Source organism: Strigops habroptila, chromosome 7, assembly GCF_004027225.2.
Source record: "Strigops habroptila isolate Jane chromosome 7, bStrHab1.2.pri, whole genome shotgun sequence".
NCBI lineage: Eukaryota > Metazoa > Chordata > Aves > Psittaciformes > Psittacidae > Strigops > Strigops habroptila.
In genome coordinates, this window is record NC_044283.2 from 41955371 (window position 1) to 41973321 (window position 17951).

The 17951-nt window shown below is 37.9% G+C and overlaps 1 protein-coding gene across 1 annotated transcript; it reads right to left on the reverse strand.

The window, feature by feature from the left end:
- Window positions 1-1609: 1609 nt before the first annotated feature.
- On the reverse strand, window positions 1610-17285 carry TMA16 (translation machinery associated 16 homolog). Its single transcript, XM_030491361.1, is given in 8 exon segments — window positions 1610-1848; window positions 1850-1981; window positions 3597-3639; window positions 7794-7942; window positions 9034-9118; window positions 9900-9937; window positions 15477-15700; window positions 17160-17285. Coding segments are annotated over 8 exon segments (864 nt in total). The 3' UTR covers window positions 1610-1781.
- Window positions 17286-17951: the final 666 nt, after the last annotated feature.

The following is a 17951-nucleotide window of genomic DNA, read 5'->3' on the forward strand; positions in this document are numbered from 1 at the left end:
GTCAAATCCATGTCTCTCCAGTTTAGAGACAAGGATGTCGTGTGGGACGGTGTCAAATGTTTTGCACAGGTCCAAGAAGTATAACACCTCAAGTTTTATAAATCAAAAGCTGAATTCCGTAACACAGGTCGATTTAACAAAATTTTAAAAAATAGCAAAGCGTGACCTGAACTTCAGTATACTTCATTCTAAAACACAAACACAAAGCAGTGATGTGACAGTGTAGAGATATGGTTGGTGTCAGAGGATAAGACTTCTAGCCCGATTTAAGATTTACAGTCCATCTGAAGATGCATTAGATCATTCACATGTGCTTCACGTCTGTTAAATTTTTCGTGTTTCTTCTTCAGATTAATTTAAGGAGGACAACAGTTATTTCTGTAGTACCTAAATAGATTGGTTATCTAAAACAGGAAAGGATAGCACAAGCCTATTTAGTAAAGAGTGAAAAACTTCATATAGATGTTAACAGAATAACACTCCTCAGTTACACTTATTGCACAGCTAAGAAAATACACACCTAGAAAATTATCCTCAAAAGAAATCTGGGAACCCTCATATTTACTTACCATGACAATGCCTTGTTTTTTTACACGCATTGAGTATTAGAAAGATTATCTACCAGGAAAAATTATTTCCATGTAATTTACAAGCAGCTGAACTGTGACTGCTACATAGTATACAGACAGTGCATCCGAACTGCGACTTCTGTATCCAGACAATCTAATCCGCACTAAGAGATGTCCTACTTAATCCCTGGTGTGAAATTAGCCTTGGCTTTGCCCTTGCCCTTTTTTTAAAAATTATTCTACAGTATTATAAGTGAGAATCAGCCAAGAACCTTCTTGAAAGACACATTTAAAGGCATCTAAAGAGTTGCTTCATAAAGCAAGCCTGCTGTGTAGAAGTCCTAAGCAACTTAATTTAAAAATGCACAGCCTTCTCAAAAGAGGGGGCAGCAAAGAAAGAAAAAAAATGGACAAAAGATATTTCAAAACAGACTGTAGGGACTTCAATTGGCTTCTGATCTGAATTCTTCAATACAAAATGGTAAAGACAGTGTAATTCTCTCAGATTCTCTTGACAAAACATAAAATACTCAATATTTTATTGAAGTCTTTCCAGCTTTCTATGTTCCTGACACAGATTCTCAGGACGTGTACAATATAAGAGTTCTTCATGATTAACTGATTCTCCATGTACTTCATATTCTGCATATACATTTCCACCAAGTGGGAGACCATTTCTTACACCCAAGTTGAGTGTCCTGGATTTTGTGAGATGGGGCCTATTACTGCTCTCCACAAACTGCATACAGCTAGAGGCATCCCAGCCATCACAAGTGATGAATAAAAGTTGACGCTAGGTGGCCTTACTATTTACCAGGGTACCCACTATTTATATACTACATGACATACACTCTTGCCATTACTAAGAAAAGGTAAGGATTTCCCACCACAAAGTATTTCTAACAGGTGTTTGAATCCTGGCTGCTCTATGAACAGAGAAGAGGTACACAACTAGCCAGGAATTCAAGACAAACTACATGTTCTTTGTCAACTTAGGAGCCTGTATCCTAAAGAGAAGGTACAATATGAGAAGGACACAATTAAGATTTTAAGTATTTATTTATATTCAGAATTTTTTATCCAATAATATACAGCTTTACCCAGTAATATACTGTTTACTGTTTACCATAGGTACACAGTGAGCTCATAAAAAATGCAACTAGAAAAGCCTTTGCAAATATAGTTAGAATTTATTCTTGTTTCTAGTTATCATTAAACTAGGTTTCTTACAATGTCCTTCAGCTCTTTCAGCTCTTGAATCAGCTGGTGCTCATTAGGCCACCTCTTCTGTTTTATTCAATTCTTCTTTAGCTTCCACATCTGCCACCTCAGGGTTACTGCAAGCAGCATCCCTAGCTGAGAGCCTTTTCATTTTGATGTTCGGCAGTTTCCTCAGATCACCATCCCATTCTCTTAAAGAAAAAAGTAATGAAAACCCATTACCAATAGAAAAAGCAAGAAGGAATGTGGCAGAGTTACTTCACCTATCTTAAGAAGATGTTAACTCAAGTGAGGCTGCTTTTCTAAATTATACTCAGTCCCTGAGCGCTGCAGTATTCATACTGCAGTATGAATAAGCATCAATGTTTTCACCTGATCTTGTACTCTACAGCACCTGTAACTTCTCTGTGAAGAATTAAGTGCTTTCAGATTTGACATTCTGAACAAAAAATATGATTCACTTTATTCCCACAGACTATTGTTTCCTCAGGTACTTCAGGCCACCTGCTTTTAGGTTTGACACACTAAACTCCCCAACTGCTTTTTTGTTGTACACTGGAAGAGTTTTTTCATCTGGATGCGCAATTTGCAGAGCTAATATCACATGTACATAAAGTCCTTCATTATGATTTATGGTAACTCTTAAAATCTTGTAGGACTGACTTCAAGAGGACACAAAATGTTAGTAAGCATGAAGGAGGCTGCATGAAGGAGGAAGGGTTCATTTATATATGAGTCAAATCCAGTACTTAATTAATGGAATGCCTTCTTGATCACAAGTAAGTGCACTGCATGGATAATTTTTCTCAAGGGCAAAGCCAGTATTTGCCAATTAGGAGACAGACATATTTTTGCTCTACCAAGATAATACACCACTTCCATCAGACATCCCAGTAAAAGAAGTCAATTGTGTATTTATAAACACAGCAGCCAGAGGCCTGTTGCTTCATTCCATCATCCTCTAAGCATGACTTCTGGCTACATACCCCCCCAGGAGTTAGTGGTATAATGGTATATCATTCCTTGCAACATAAGCATTCGTTAAGGCTTTTCCTCCCCCCCCCCCCCCCCAAAGTATCTCATTTGACAGAGCTGGCAGCAAGAGTGTTCATTCAGTCCATTAGCAAGGCATATTGGCTTGCTGGCCCAGATGAGCTAGCAGCAAGTTTCAAAACTCCCAGGTCTTTTAACTGGATGCAAGTCCTCAATTGGCTTAAGATTTACAACTAGTATGTATACACAAATACTTACTACACCTAGAGTTGGATCTTAGAAAATACAACTAAGAACTTAGTGCTGGTTTAGTTACTTAATGTTAAGTTCTGACTATAAATATCTAAGGTCACTACGTTATATGAGTAAAATTACCATCTGAAATCTCATTTTGGTAAGAAAACAGTGTAATTCAATTTATCAATAAATTCATGTCTTGATCCTTAAACATTAACAGTAAATGCTAGGTTTTTTTGTAAATTAGTGAACAGCTGAGGTCAGAATTCTAGGCAAAAAGAAAATATTCTTTAAGAATATTGAAAAAAGATACTTAAGTTACAGAAATTGAATTCTACCTTTTGAAGGTTTCTAGCCTTTCCAATATTGTAATGATTAACTGTCACCAGCCTTTAGCTTCTAACAGCTAATAAATAGCTGAAATAGCAACAGCATACCTAGTCTGCTTTTTCAAATGACAAATCCTTTGACAGTTTTGCATAAATTCTTTTTTTAAGAAAAAGGACATACAACATGTCAAATTCAGAAACGCTGTTTTCCATAAACAGATTAGTAGTGATAGTAAAAAGAACTTACCTGAAAAATTTCAGATGCTTTCTGTTCATAATGTCTGGGATCTCTAATGGGAATGAAATTAAATTCTATTAGATGCGTTACATTATTCATGAGTCTCATTTCAAAGAAAGAAATGTGAGCTAAAGGGCTCAATGTATTATTTCAGAGATTAAAAGCCCAAGAAAATGAGGATTCATATTAGAAAGTTTCTAAAGCAATATATAAACAGCAAGACTTCTCACTGCTAAAGAAAAAGAAGTGAACTTACACCTAAAAACCAGTACAGACTTCAAATGTACCAGTTACTGAAAATCCAATCCTGACAAATAATAAAAAGAGTGTGCTTCATTTTCTCTGACACATCTGAGAAATAGCAAAATTTTAAGCACTTACAGTTTCCCTTTAGAAAAGTCTGGTGAAGAAACTAATAATTAATTTATTATTTGATTTAAAAGCATAACTAACATCCTCAACCAAGATCAAGGTCTGGTTATGCTAGTTTTTAACAGACATTCACTCACTCACATAATAAAAAGACAATTACGCTCCTCAGAATTCACTATAAATACGCACAACAGATACAAGGTAAAATAAGAAAACTTAGTCTCAAAGCTGGCCTAAATATACAGGCCTCACTCTAAATTAATGAGCACTAAGAGGTCCATAAGTATTTTGAAATGTTTTTGGAAAAAAATTTCAAAGCGCTTAAGTCATCACTGCAAGCAAATGAGACCAGCAGTAGTTAGGAAAGTAAATCTGGTAATTCAAGTAAGAAAATGTAACCAACAGTTAAATACACTTCATGAAATTTACCGTGCAGTACAAGAACGTGTGTGTTTAAAATACAAACACTGGGAAGAGTACAGCAGCATGCCAGGTGTGGTGTTTAAACAGAACACATTCTAATGCACTCTTGGCAGCTGGGTGCCAAATACTGAAACATCCTAGTGCCCACAAGAGAAAGAAGTTCTTCCCTTGTCTCAGGTATTTTACAAGGAGCAATGATAACTTGGTTTGCTTCTAGGACATGGTTCAGTGATGTAAACAGTCAGTTTGGCAGAAGTGGCAGCATGCTAATTTGGGCCAACTGAAATATGTGCCGGCTGAGATTTGTATTTGTTCCGTCTATGAAAGCACTGGTCCAACATTCAGTTCAGTGTTGTTCTCAGACAAACTAGGACGAAATGACAAAACTTTCAACTGTCAACTGCTTTTTTTGCTTGGGGGAGGAAAAAAAAAACAAACCCAAAACAAAAAACCAAAAAACCACCTTCTAAAGCATTGATACCTTTTATTAACTTACAAAGGACTTTTTCCAAAGAGAATATTCTAATAATTTTATCTAGCCTGTCATCCAGGGCTCACCAATATCATGAGAAAGCAGGCATTCTGAAGGGGAGAGATTCTCTGACCAACCAAGATTTGGTACTGAATTGCTCTTTACTGCTTTGGCAGTGGCAAAGTTTTTTGAAGTTATGCTTACATGTGCGTTTGCAAACCACACATGCAAACCACAGAGTTGACAGATTAGGAACAGAACTAGAAACTCTAGTCCTATCTGCAGGAATAAAGTAAATTACAACATCAAGAAGAAAACTGCGGTACGACTAATGTAGAAAACTGCGGTACGACTAATGTAGATAAATTTCAGGAGTAAAGAAGTGACAAGAAGCTGCTAACAAAACTCAACACCACCACAGACTGACTGAATATTCCCTGTGCAGGTACTTTTTTTAAAGAAAGACTAAAATTTATTATGCTTTTGGATATCTACCACTTTTGTAAACAGGCAGTAAAGAAGAATTAATTTTTCATTTACATATATCTGATATAAAGAGCAAGCATCAAATTTTAGAAGACTTTCCTAAATGTAAATAATTCATATCATGTAGTCTCTTCACAGCAAATGAACATGCATACAAGAAATAACCAAGTTCAAGAATAGAGAGAAAAAAGCCTAACAAATACTAAGTCAGTTATAAAAGCTCCACTCACTAGTTTCCAGGGATAATAATGAGCCAGAGCATAAAAGCAGAGTTTCCAGCTGTTTTCCATTTATCCCCAATCTCTAATTACAGTATTTAGCAGCAACTATTTTCTCTGAATTAATACTGTCCTAGCCAGAGAGCAAAACCTGCAGCAGCTGTGATAACAAATAATGAATGATTTGAGAGTGTATTTAATATGTGAAGTTGCACCAAGCTCTCTGAATGATTTACTTACTAATACTATAATAACCTCAAATTTTGCTTACAATATTTCTCAATTTTTCTTTATTTTTATGTTGTGCTTGTGCATTTGACATCTTTCTATCTAGTCTTACTGCTTTTTTTCTATCAGCTTTCCACAAAACAGTAAGGAAAAAAGGAAGAACTAAAATTTAAAAGCAAAACGAAAAAGGAGATTTTCTATAACTGAGCTATTTGATGACATTCATAGTACCCATTTCCTATGACCTTTTCCCCCTTCTAAGAAATCAAAGATTATGCATGAAGTCATACAGATATTCCCGAATTACTCTGCCACTGCAGGTTGTGAAAGTACTAAATATCACTGGCAAAATTCTAAAGCCACTGATTTTCTTTATTAGTCAACATAAATTGGGGGAAAGAAGAGTATGGCACACAACCCAAACATTGCTGTGCTTTGTATCCTAACCACAAAACAATATAGATTTTTCATCTCTTCCACAATGTACTGTTAGAAGGACTGACTGCATCTCAATAATACTTTAGCATTGAAGTCAAGTTCATCACTCAACTCCAACATGCTTACTTATTAAAGCAAAATACATCAATTTCACTACTATTTTGCCTTGACTCAAAGCAACTCTTTGATTTTTGCATTTTCATTATCCCTTTGTCTTTCTCCCTTATTTCACCAGATTACTGCTGCTTCCCTTCAGCCTAGTTCTAGCTATCAAATTTTCAGTCTTTTATTTCTCTTTCTCACATGTAGCTTTTATCTGTGTACTACCTCCAATACCAGAAAATACTTTCAAAAAGAATTTAAGTGTTTCTTCTTAAAGAAGATTATGCACCTTAAGAAGAAATTTTCAGCTCTAATGCTTGTTGTAGTTTTCACATGACTGCTCCTCAGAAGATTTCATGAGATTATCTGCTGGCATAGATGGCTACCCCAAAGGAAGATAAACAGTAATAAAAAAAAGTCAACAAGAATATCTGGCATGATTTTACTCAGATTTGTGATAATTGCCAAGGTGAATTTAAAAACTCCAAGTGCTTTCAACTCCTCTGCCCGAGAAGAACAAAAGGCAAAATTTGTTCTTCTACTTGTGAGTTATCATTTACACATGTAGAATAGAGCCTGTAGAGTAGATATGTCACAGTAGCCCAGGATTTCTTCCTGGAATACCTCAATTTTAATAGTCAAACTCCAGAAATATTCACATTTTGGAAATACATCAGTACTACAATTTCTGCTGCATCACTCTCCCACATGAAACACATCTCAACCTTAGTGGAATATAAGGTCTCTTTCTGAAGAGGCTTTAGTTTTCTTCAAGTTCATGAACCCTAAAGTCCACTCTCTCATGTTATGAAACTTGCTGAAGTTCCTCATGCCACCGGTCCACCTTGGTGGGAAGGGGCAAGTCAGGCCACAGGTTTATCCCTAACAGTAAGTTTGTGTATTATCAAAAGAATGATAGAGAAAGCTGCATGTAAAGATTTCATTGTCATGAGTCCAGATAACGAAGACCACCTAAAAAAAGTAATTAATTTGTAGAGAAAGTGATGCTGGCTATTCTCCATATGAGCAAATAAAGTCTTCATGCCGATGTATGTTAAAACATGTGCACCCACTGAAATGCACTTGTAAAATAAAAAATACTTCGTATAAAATTAAGGTCCAAGCAAGCTGCTGAACAGTATTTGTATTTGAGACAGGTGCATTAAATCTCACTTTAGTTTCAAAAATGGGTTACAAATGCTGGCACTAAAGAGGCAGCACTAACAAAAATGCACAAAAGCAAAGTAGTATATGAGAAATCTATGAGTCAGATCTCCACTATCTTTTTACTTCTTTTCTTTACACTGCCCCTCCTCCCAAAGTCCTCTGCAAAGCATAAATACCTAGCAGTTAGTTAATGCCTTTAAAGAGAAAAATAAAGACAATGCCTAGAAATTTCACCTAGATTCTAGCCTTGTGAGCAGGAGGAGGTATGACCACAGGATTAATTGTAATGCTTTTACATACCCATTCCATAGCCTTCATAGAGTTGTCTTTCACGTTCAATGGTCTGCTTGATGACAGTTTCCCGTGAACCATGCTGTCTGCCTTGTCTACCTTTAATACTGTTTTGTAATTCAATCTGCTCCAATTCAGCATTGAATCGACACATATAACTGAAAGAAATAAAATGCATTTATGCTGGATGCAGTCATGCAAAACTTTTGCAAAACAGAATTACTTTGATAATCTAAGGAGTTATTTTACTAATTGTATTTATTTTCTAAATTAGTCAAGAGATGTTTCTTAGATTTGAACTATAACTTTAATCTTCAAAATGGAAGCTCCATTTAGAATTTAATTTGAATCATCTGTGGCATCCAGAAGAGTAGGGGGTTTTATTTGCCTTTTTGTTTGTTTGACTTTTAAGCTGTACTTGCATAAAACAAAACTCCCACATTATTATAATTCACCTGCTCTGGAAGACCAGTGTTAAATCTAAGTATTCCTAATTTCTAATTGCTGAATTTCACCACTTCAATAATAATTTTTAAAGTACTATTCTTCTTTGGCATGTGTTCTACATCATCTCAAAAATACCCAACCCAAATCCAAAAAGTAAGCTCTTATTGCCTTTGCAGTATCACTAGCATTGATTAGCAATTTACAGGTTGCATGAACAGCATAGGAAATATGTTAAAGCTTCTGAAAGGAAACTGATATAGTACACTTGTGTAAGAATACATATATATTATGTTATCTAGTTACCAGGTGACAAGCCACAGGTACATACATCCAGCAGCACAGAAATACCTGAGCTGCTTCTTAGCAGATTAAATTTTGGTACTTCCTGCCCTAAAAATTGACCCACCTGAGTACTGTTTAATCTTCTCAGCAAAGAAAATTAAAGAATAAAGGACTAAGTAGAATGAAATCTGTGCATTTAAGTGTCATTGAATAACCCAGCTGGCATGCCTTTACTACTGTCCAGATCATTTTGGGTCCTTCACACACTACAAATGCAGAGATATACGTAAGTAATGAAAAAACTCCAAACACGACTTACATGAGTAATTCTAGTGTGAATATATGTGTCTTTCAATATATAATTAAGCTCAGTTCCAACAATATCAACTACTTTATATTATTAATAGTAACATATAAAAAGTCCTCCCCTGAATCATCATCACTTTACAAATCTTATTTAGAAACATTATTTTAAAAGACAAATCAAGTTTTTCCACCCTGTTTTTGACACCAGTCTTACTTTTCAATTAGTTCGCCAGCTTCCTTCTTTGTGTACTCAATTTTAGTGGGGTCCAGGTGACTTTGAAACCATTGCAATTTTTCTCCTACAAGAATAAACATCAATGATTATGACACCACTGTAGCACCAACACAGATTAAAGTTCTTCAAAGCTTTTAAATTAACCCCCCATTTTTCAAGATTCTGAATGGCATCACAGACTCACTGATACTGTGTGTACCAGGTATGAAAGCAGCTGTAATAGAAATATTCTCCCATCATTTCAGATGTATTTTATATTTTTCCTTACAGAAAAAAGATATTATACTTTGCTTTACTCAAAATTAGGGTTTAAAATATCACTATATCAACTGCTTAAGATGGAAACCTCAGAAGGCCCCAAGGCGAAGAAAAAAAAAACAACACAATGAGTCAGCAAGAGCTCTGATCATCACAATTCTTAAGCAGATTAAATTGAAAAGGTGCAGTGTCAACCATATGAAAGAGAAAAATATTCCAGGTTGTCTCTCAAAGTTTTGAATTTACTTGCTAGCACAATACATCTGTTAACCTGCATATATTATTTTCTTTCACAAGCAATTAAAAAAACATGGAGACAAGCACAACAAATACACGCACAGACGTACAAAACAGACATTTGGTCTGTTTTGCACTGTTGCCATGTACGCTGACTAAAGATTACACTCTGTAAGTTACACTCCGCCTGAAATTCAATCCTGTATATACTACTTGAGTGACCGTCAGGTATTTTAGCATTTCAACAAAGTCTTTTAAGATTACAGGGTCGTATTAGAGAGAATTGGTAAGACTTAAAATCTATGCTAAAAAGTTGAATACTGTATTCAGTAATAGAAGTTTCTGCTTACCAATGATACTCAAACGCAAAGCTCTGTCAGTCTTCAACCTAGCAGAGAAAAAAAATAGGTATGTTAGCCAGGAATGAGTATTATACAAATAATCATTATTTTCTTTCTCCAAAAACCATTTTTCTGGAATCACAATGAAAGTCAAGGTAAAGTCAAACAGAAATATTTGCCAAATTCAGAATAGTGTAAGACTTACTCTGCTTCATCTAAAAAAACCTACTTTTTAGGAAAATTACTATCTGAAAGATTTCCAGTTTACAGTTAAACAATTTCTTGGAAGAAACTGGGACATAACACTTCTCTTAGAGGACAGCAAGAGGAATTTCACAGAAGACCTGCACTGTAATAATTTCCTTAAGTATTACTAATATTCTGCTGGTATGTTTAATCAGGAACAAATTTCATTGCACTGCATCCTTGCAAATCAAGCATACAATGTGAAAAATACCATTCTAGTATCTAATAAATTTGTAATAATTGAAGTTTGTCCTTAGTAAGCATTAAAAATTAATGTGTTAAGAAACAAAAATCAACAACTTTATTAAAAAAAAAGGAAATTTAAAAAATCCATCTCAAAGTATTTTTAACTCCACCTCAGTCTCTGGTGGGATACTTGAAGCTTTCTGTACTCTATGGCATGTGTGTACACAATTCATTTTGGGATTGATTTGCATGCTATTGAGCAGTTATCAGAGAACACAAGTTTTCTAACAGGTAATACAGTGCCTCATATGTTTTTGTCCTGAAGATGTCTGCAGCAATGAACATTACTGGATGTCACTTTATTTCCAGAAAGGAAAATAATACATTGTTGGGATAAGTACGAAATCTGTCACTGGAAAAAATATCATAGCTGTGCATGTTTACCGTATATATCCAAGGACCTCTGATATTATTATTATTATACATTTTAATAAGAAAATTAAAAACAAAATCATAACGAGTAGCTTCAACAAAGAAAAAATAACGCCAAAATCAAACACACTTCAAAGCTAATGTGCTCCTTCATTGAATTCCTTGTACTCCATAGAATTTAATAAGCATTTTAGAGTAACTGAAGTAATGCAAAGCACAGCAGTCTGTTACCCGTCACAAAAATTTGGATCAAAAGAGAAAGCCCTACTTTACAGAGACAAACATACTTGTTTCACTTGGCCACAAACCTACATTACTAAAATAAAGATTAGCTTTTTCCAGAAGTATTTAATCTTCTGAAGACCATCTAAAATCCACTTAGAAGCAAATGCACAGCATGTGTGAGCTGCTAAGAATTCCAGTAACGCATTCAAGAACAGCCTTTTCGCTTTTACAGATATTCTAGCATCTGGGATAAGTATTTTTAATGCAAAAGTGTAGCAAGGGGATTGAGTTTTATCACACCTGCCAAAAAAAAGGGGGGGGGGGGGGGGCACAAAAAACAAGCTGGTTGATTTAATTAAAAGATTATAGTGTTAAAACAAAAATTACTCTTGTTCCTGTGGGTTAAGGACAGACCTGGATAAGACTACGTAAAAAGAAGTTGGATTAGAAGTCAGCTGTAAGACTCAGCTGTAAAAGCTGCCTTCAGTAAAAATTGTGGTAGGTAGCCTACAGAGAGCTTAAAGCATGGAGTTTGGAAGGGTAACAGCAACCAAGAAAAGGACACATATTCCACACAGTGAAACTCCACACCAGCAGTTTTTGCTGTGAACCTTGTATGGCAACACAGCCAGCTGAGCACGTCTGCAAAGCGTTGCCATGGAGAAAACTACAATGCCATCTAGAAAAGTTGCCTGATCAGAATCATAAATCATGTCATGTATCTATGCTTTAAAACAATACAAATTACCATTTGCACCTGCAAGGGTCACTAGATCAGTTATTTGTCAAGGCAATTAAGTATATAACCAGGACTTTCTCCTGGAACAAAAGCCTTCAGTTTGTAGGTGTACACAACTCATTTCACAGCATGAGAAATAATGAATTATAGGATCAGATACTGCCTTATTGTACATGTCATAAAAACCTCACCTCAAAGACTACCAGAAGACAGTAGTATTAGCAGGGAGGCTAATCAAATAAGCCAAAGAAAGTTCTTCTAGTCTCCTTGCACACAATGAGTAACATCTTTTGCTCATGGGAAAGAAAGGGTGAGGACAGAGATACAATCTTGTGGCAGGCTGCTGCTTCTTAACGACTGACAGGACATATTTCCTCATTTCTTGTTTCAGGTTCCTAAATACCTTCCATATTTCTCCCTACACATTTGCTTTTTTGTTAGCTTACATACCAATCAGTGGCTTGGTTAAGCATTTTAGGATACTTTTGTATGAAAATCCCTCTTTAAGAATTAAAAATCCTGATTTTCTTGCAATTCATTTTTTTAGTTTTTCAGTTCCACATAAAGAATCTGCAAGAGCACATCTCAAAGCATCACTGTTACAAACAAATCAATTTCATTTCTGTCAGGATGACCTTGTACCAGTTTTTGACATTGAGGAATAGCAGTGGATTGTTTATGTGAAACTAGTGGAGATACCTAACCCTGAATCTAAGGACTTTTGGATATAAACCAGGAAAACTGATGTTGCAATCAAGAAGGCTATTCCAATAGCACAAAGCTGACCAATGATTGAACCCTGGTAGAGAACTTCCAGGGCAAACCTCATTAAATGACCACTGACAACCATCAAAGACCCCCATAGAGCATGCACTGTGATCAGGACAAATGACACAGCAAATATTATGACTGTATGTAAATTACTGATCAATCATTATAACTGAGAGCATACTACCTTGTAACTTTTGTGTATAAATGTAACAAAGAGGCCAGTATGTGCTTGACTTGTGGAAATCAAGCAAGAACCCAGGCCTGAATGAAAAGCAATCTCTCTCTTGTGTGTGTGCCAATTGGCTTATTGCACACAGGGTAATGAATCGGCTTTTAGGATAACATCACTGCTGCAAACAGTGCAAGCAGAACTACAGTGGCTAAAGTGAGATTAAAAGGTTAAAGAACAGAAAAGCTAAGGAGAAACAAAGAGCTCCACTAGGAGATATTTTAAGGTTACTGCTTATTCCTATGAGGTTACTTCATGCCAGATCAAGAAATACTGTATAAACTCCTTAGCCCTCGTATCTCAGAGCATGGCAGTATTAGACTGGTATATTTGTAATGAAAATCCACAGACTCCTAAAAAATTTACAACATATGCACAATAGAAAAGGTATATATTGACTCCAGGGGGAAAATGACAGAGAAAAAAAAAAAGACAACAAAACAGTGCTATAGCAACTTTAGCTACCAAAACCAGATAGAGATTTCAGCAGTTGCAAACAAAACATGATTGGTGGCGGTACATCACTACTCAGAGAAGTTCCAGGAATATCCCATTATGGTCTGGTTTCCTAAAGTGTAGAAAAAGCAGTGTTCTCGCACCAGTGAACCAGCTATTGCTGTCTCATAGAAACATCTCTGTAATTATTTAACAGAGCAAACAAGTTGCCTGTAGGAATATGGATTTACATCTAGGTTAAGAGAATAAATCAGTAGTAATACACTGGAATTTGCTGCTCCTCGTTAGACCTTGAAAAGAACTGAAAAGGATAAAGGCAAAAAAAAAAAAAAAAGTGTGATTCAAGCGAACAAGATGACTTAAGATTGTAGTCAATTTTCTAAAACCAACTAATCTGTCTCCTCCTATTATAGTCAAGACTGGTCTTTTGTAGTGCAGCCACAGATTCTGAACAATAAGCTTATTACTACTGTCATATTTCATTGGGAATGCTTACATTGAAAAGTATCTGGACAATGGAGGCTGCAAAAGACTTTGGCAATTTAGAGAAGAATTTCTCCCTCCTTTCTCCTACTGCTGCACTAAGCATTGAAATTCCTTGTGCGTAATGTCTTCCCTTTTTTATTGTATTGTTTGGGCAAAGATACTTGAATATGCATGTCATAACTAAATGCAATTTCCTTTCCTGTTTTAACATAAATAGGAATGTTCACAGTAGTTATTTCTCTTCCTCCATCACACAGAAAAGTTAAAAAGTAAATATAAGCCTAAACTGTCTCAAGTCCTGAATCCTGTCTCCAGCCAAGTACCAAAAATAACCCAAACGCAAACCAAACCATACAACAGAAAAAAACAAAAGAAACACCACAAAACCAAAGCAAACATTTATTGATACTTCTACAAAAGACATGTTCACCTTCCAGTAACTTGCCATTCAAGGACTTCCTACACCCAATGTAATACCCTTGTATTAAATAGGAATCAACAGATGAAATGTACATATGTTCAAAAATTATTATTGCACAAATTTAGCCAACCACAATTACAGCATCTTCTGGCAAGTAAATCTACTTAATTAAAATAATAGAGATGAACTGAATGAACTTCCTAGATTCAGTGACTGTCTCTAATCCAGTTTGTCCATGCTGCAGAAGTGCATCAGGCTGTACAGAGAAATTACCCTGTTTACACAGGGCTGGTGATGTCATGCTGAGAATACTGCCTCCAGTTTTGGGCCCTCCCCGCAGACAACTTATTTCTACACAAAAAGGTTAAAAAAATATCAGATTTGTAGGTGGGATTAAGAAATAAAATACTGTAAAACTTGTAAATACTGCTAACTTGCAGCAGCTCTGCTTGAGCCTACACAACACACCTATGCTAGCAAAGGGCCCCTTTCTAGTTAGAGCAACATTATAACTTTGCTCTGGATATGACTGTACATCCATCCCCAACCATAAAATTGCAGTCTCTGAGGAACATTTCAACTGCACCAGGAGTTCCTAATTTAACACCTTCAGGTATATGAGTATTTGGGCTAAGCTCACATGGTCTATCCAAATACTAGTGTACTTTGACAGACAGTGCTTTAAGTTTACTCTAATAATTTTCTAAACAATCAATCATAGCATAGCAACTAGCAAGCTGTCATGGTTTAAACTGCACCAGCTACTAGGAAGAAAAAAATAACTGTTACAGCTGAAACCAGGACACAAGCCAAGACAGAATGGAAATCAAAGGCCAGTCTTTGCCAACTGTCTTTCCCTCTGTAGAAGGCGGAAGTAAAACTTAAAAGCAGAAAACTAAACTTGCCATGGAACAGCAAGATATCACCAAAGAAGAGTTAACTATTCTGTTTTATTCAGAAGTCTCTCTTCTGCAGGAAGGTTTCTCGGTTTTCTTTTCTATGAACTCTGCACTTCAGCTGAAGAAGCTAGACCCTAAGCCTGATTCTTACTGAATCTTGGAGTAAAGTCTGACTATGTGACTAAGCTTCATGTGAAATCACCAGCATCATGCCATTCAGATTATAAAAAGCAAATGGTATGAAATCCCTATCTTGTAAGGAGAATACCTAAAATCAAGTAGCAGAACTATATACTTTGTATAAGCTGATTTCATGAATGTAAACCTGCCAGTTCACATGGCCCAGCAGTACTAAGTCATACAGGCCTTTCTGTTCCCTTAAGGTTATCTCAGCATTAATAGTCCCTTTCCACCACCACTCCCCTCCCTCCAAACAAGAAGTATTACTGTGATGTTATCCTTTGGTCTGTACACAGATTTTGTACAGTCAACTTACTTTTCTTTCTTTTCCTGTTTGTGTGCTTCCCTTGCAAGCTGTGCAGCTTTTCTGCTGTAAGGATGGATAACTTTTTTCTCTTGCTTTCCTCCTTGGGTTTTTTGTAACTTTGGCTGAAAAGAAATCAATGATACTATCTTAGAATCATGGAATAGTTTGGGCTGGAAGGGACCTAAAAGATCATCTGGTTCCAAGCCCCCTGCCACAAGCAGGGACACCTCCCACTAGACGAGGCCGCTCTAAGCCCCATCCAACCCAGCCTTGAGGACTCCCAGCGATGGGGCAGCCACAACTTCTCCGGCCAGTGTCTCGCCACTCTCACAGTGAATAATTTCTTTCTAATGTCTAATCTAAATCTACCTCCTTCAATTTAAAACCATTCCCCCTTGTCCTGTCACTACATGTCCTTGTAAAAAGTCCCTCTCCAGATTTCTCATATGCCCCCTTCAGGTACTGGAAGGCTGCTATAAGGTCTCCCTGAAGCCCCCTTTTCTCCAGGTTGAACAAGCCCAGCTCTCTCAGCCCGTCTTCACAGGAGAGGTGCTCCAGCCCTTTGATCATCTTCATGGCCCTCCTCTGGACATGGTCAAGCAGGTCCACACCCTTCTTCTGTTGGGGGCCCCAGACCTGAACGCAGTACTGCAGGTGGGGTCTCACGAGAGTGGAGTAGAGGGGGAGAATCACCTCTCTATAATATTCACTACTAAACTAAAACATTAAAGGGAAGATATGAGCAGGCACCATGGCAAAGACTTAAAAAGGTGATGCATCAGTATCTCAGAAAGCCCTTAACTTACAGTAGCAGCTTATCAGTTCCATCAGTTAGATCCTACCCTCCTCAGTAACAAATAAAATTACTTGAACATGGCACATGCCGTAACAAAACTACTGGAGCACAGAAAATGCTGTAAGAAATCTTACACAGGGAAATACCTATTTTGTAGAACCCTGCAGCTAGGAAACGAAGATTGCCTCCCTAAACCTTTGTAATAAATGTCCCCATTCAAGCTCTTTCTGATTGTTGCACCTGGGTTTCTGAGAAAGGCCATATGCAATTTGTACAACATAAAGGATTTTCTTACCCCTCTTCGCAGACCATGAGACTATCTTGCACCAGGGAACAGCCAGAGACTTTCCTTCTCTAGCCCTTTATGCAGCACAGCAAGGGAATATTACTCACGAGTTTAAAAACTACTGTAATACTAGTTTAAGTTATGTTACTTTGTGCTGAAAAAGTGTTTGAACAGAACTCAAAGGCTTTAAAGAATTTAAATTATATAGTTTGATAGAGTCTTTTACTGTGTGCAAAATAAACACCTGAAAGTAAGACAGCTCTATGCGCAAAAGTGATGCAGAAAACTGCAGTTGATAAACAGACACTTCAGTACATCATTACCTGTGTTAGAATCATAGAATGGTTTGGGTTGGAAAGGACCTTAAGATCATCTGGTTCCAACCCCGCTGCCACAGGCAGGACACCTTCCACTAGACCAGGTTGCTCCAAGCCCTGTCCAGCCTGGCCTTGAACACTGCCAGGGATGGGGCAGCCACAGCTTCTCTGGGCACTCTGTTCTTCTCTGGGCTAACGACTCGTTAGAACCAGTGTTTACGATTGCGAATAAACGATAAAGCCAAAGGCAAACACCGCAGAACTCCCGGGAGGCCCCAGCACTAGCTTCACACGTTAATCCCGCTCCCACTGCCGTCGGCCCGGAGGCGCTGGCCGGCCGTACAGGCCCGAAGCCGCTCCGGCTTCCCCCGACCGCCCTGCCGGGAAGGCCTCACCCCTCCGGGAGGACACGTGCCCATACGACGGGCAGGACCACCCGGGGCCAAAGAATGGCGAGGAGGGAGCACCTTTTAAACTCAGGGTCGGTTTACGGCTGCTAGCGGCCCACATGGCCGCCCCCCGCATTCCGGGAGACCCGCCACTGACACCCAAGGCCCCTCCGGGAATGTCAGCGGGGCCTCTCCCGCGGGAACGAGAGTGCCGGGAGCGCCTGCGAAGAGCCCCCACCGCCCCGGACTCGGACCCCTGCCCCTATTCCCATTCCGACACACGCACCATGGCTACCCGCCGTCTTTCCGCCGCCGCGGTGCACCAGGCAGAGCGGTCCGGGCGGGCGGGCGAGCGGTGCACAGGACGTTCCGCGGCGGGGCGGTGCGGGGCGCCATCCTCTGCAGGGGCACACCTAACGTTCCTTGTCGTGAGCGTGGCTGGGTTTTTCTCCCCGAAAACAGAGCAAGAGCACAAAGGTGCGGGTTGGCCCGGGCCGCAAGTCCCCAAAAGCACAAAGGAGCAGGTTGGCCCGACTGTCCCCAAGTATTTTACTTTAAAAAACTCATTATGAAGTTAGCTCGACCAAAGCTCTTCATTCAGCTTGTATTGGAACACCATCTATTTGTGCACTTGTAATAAAACTGTTTCGTAGGTTTAAAGAACTGCTATGTAAGGCAGTGACAGTTGCGCCTTTT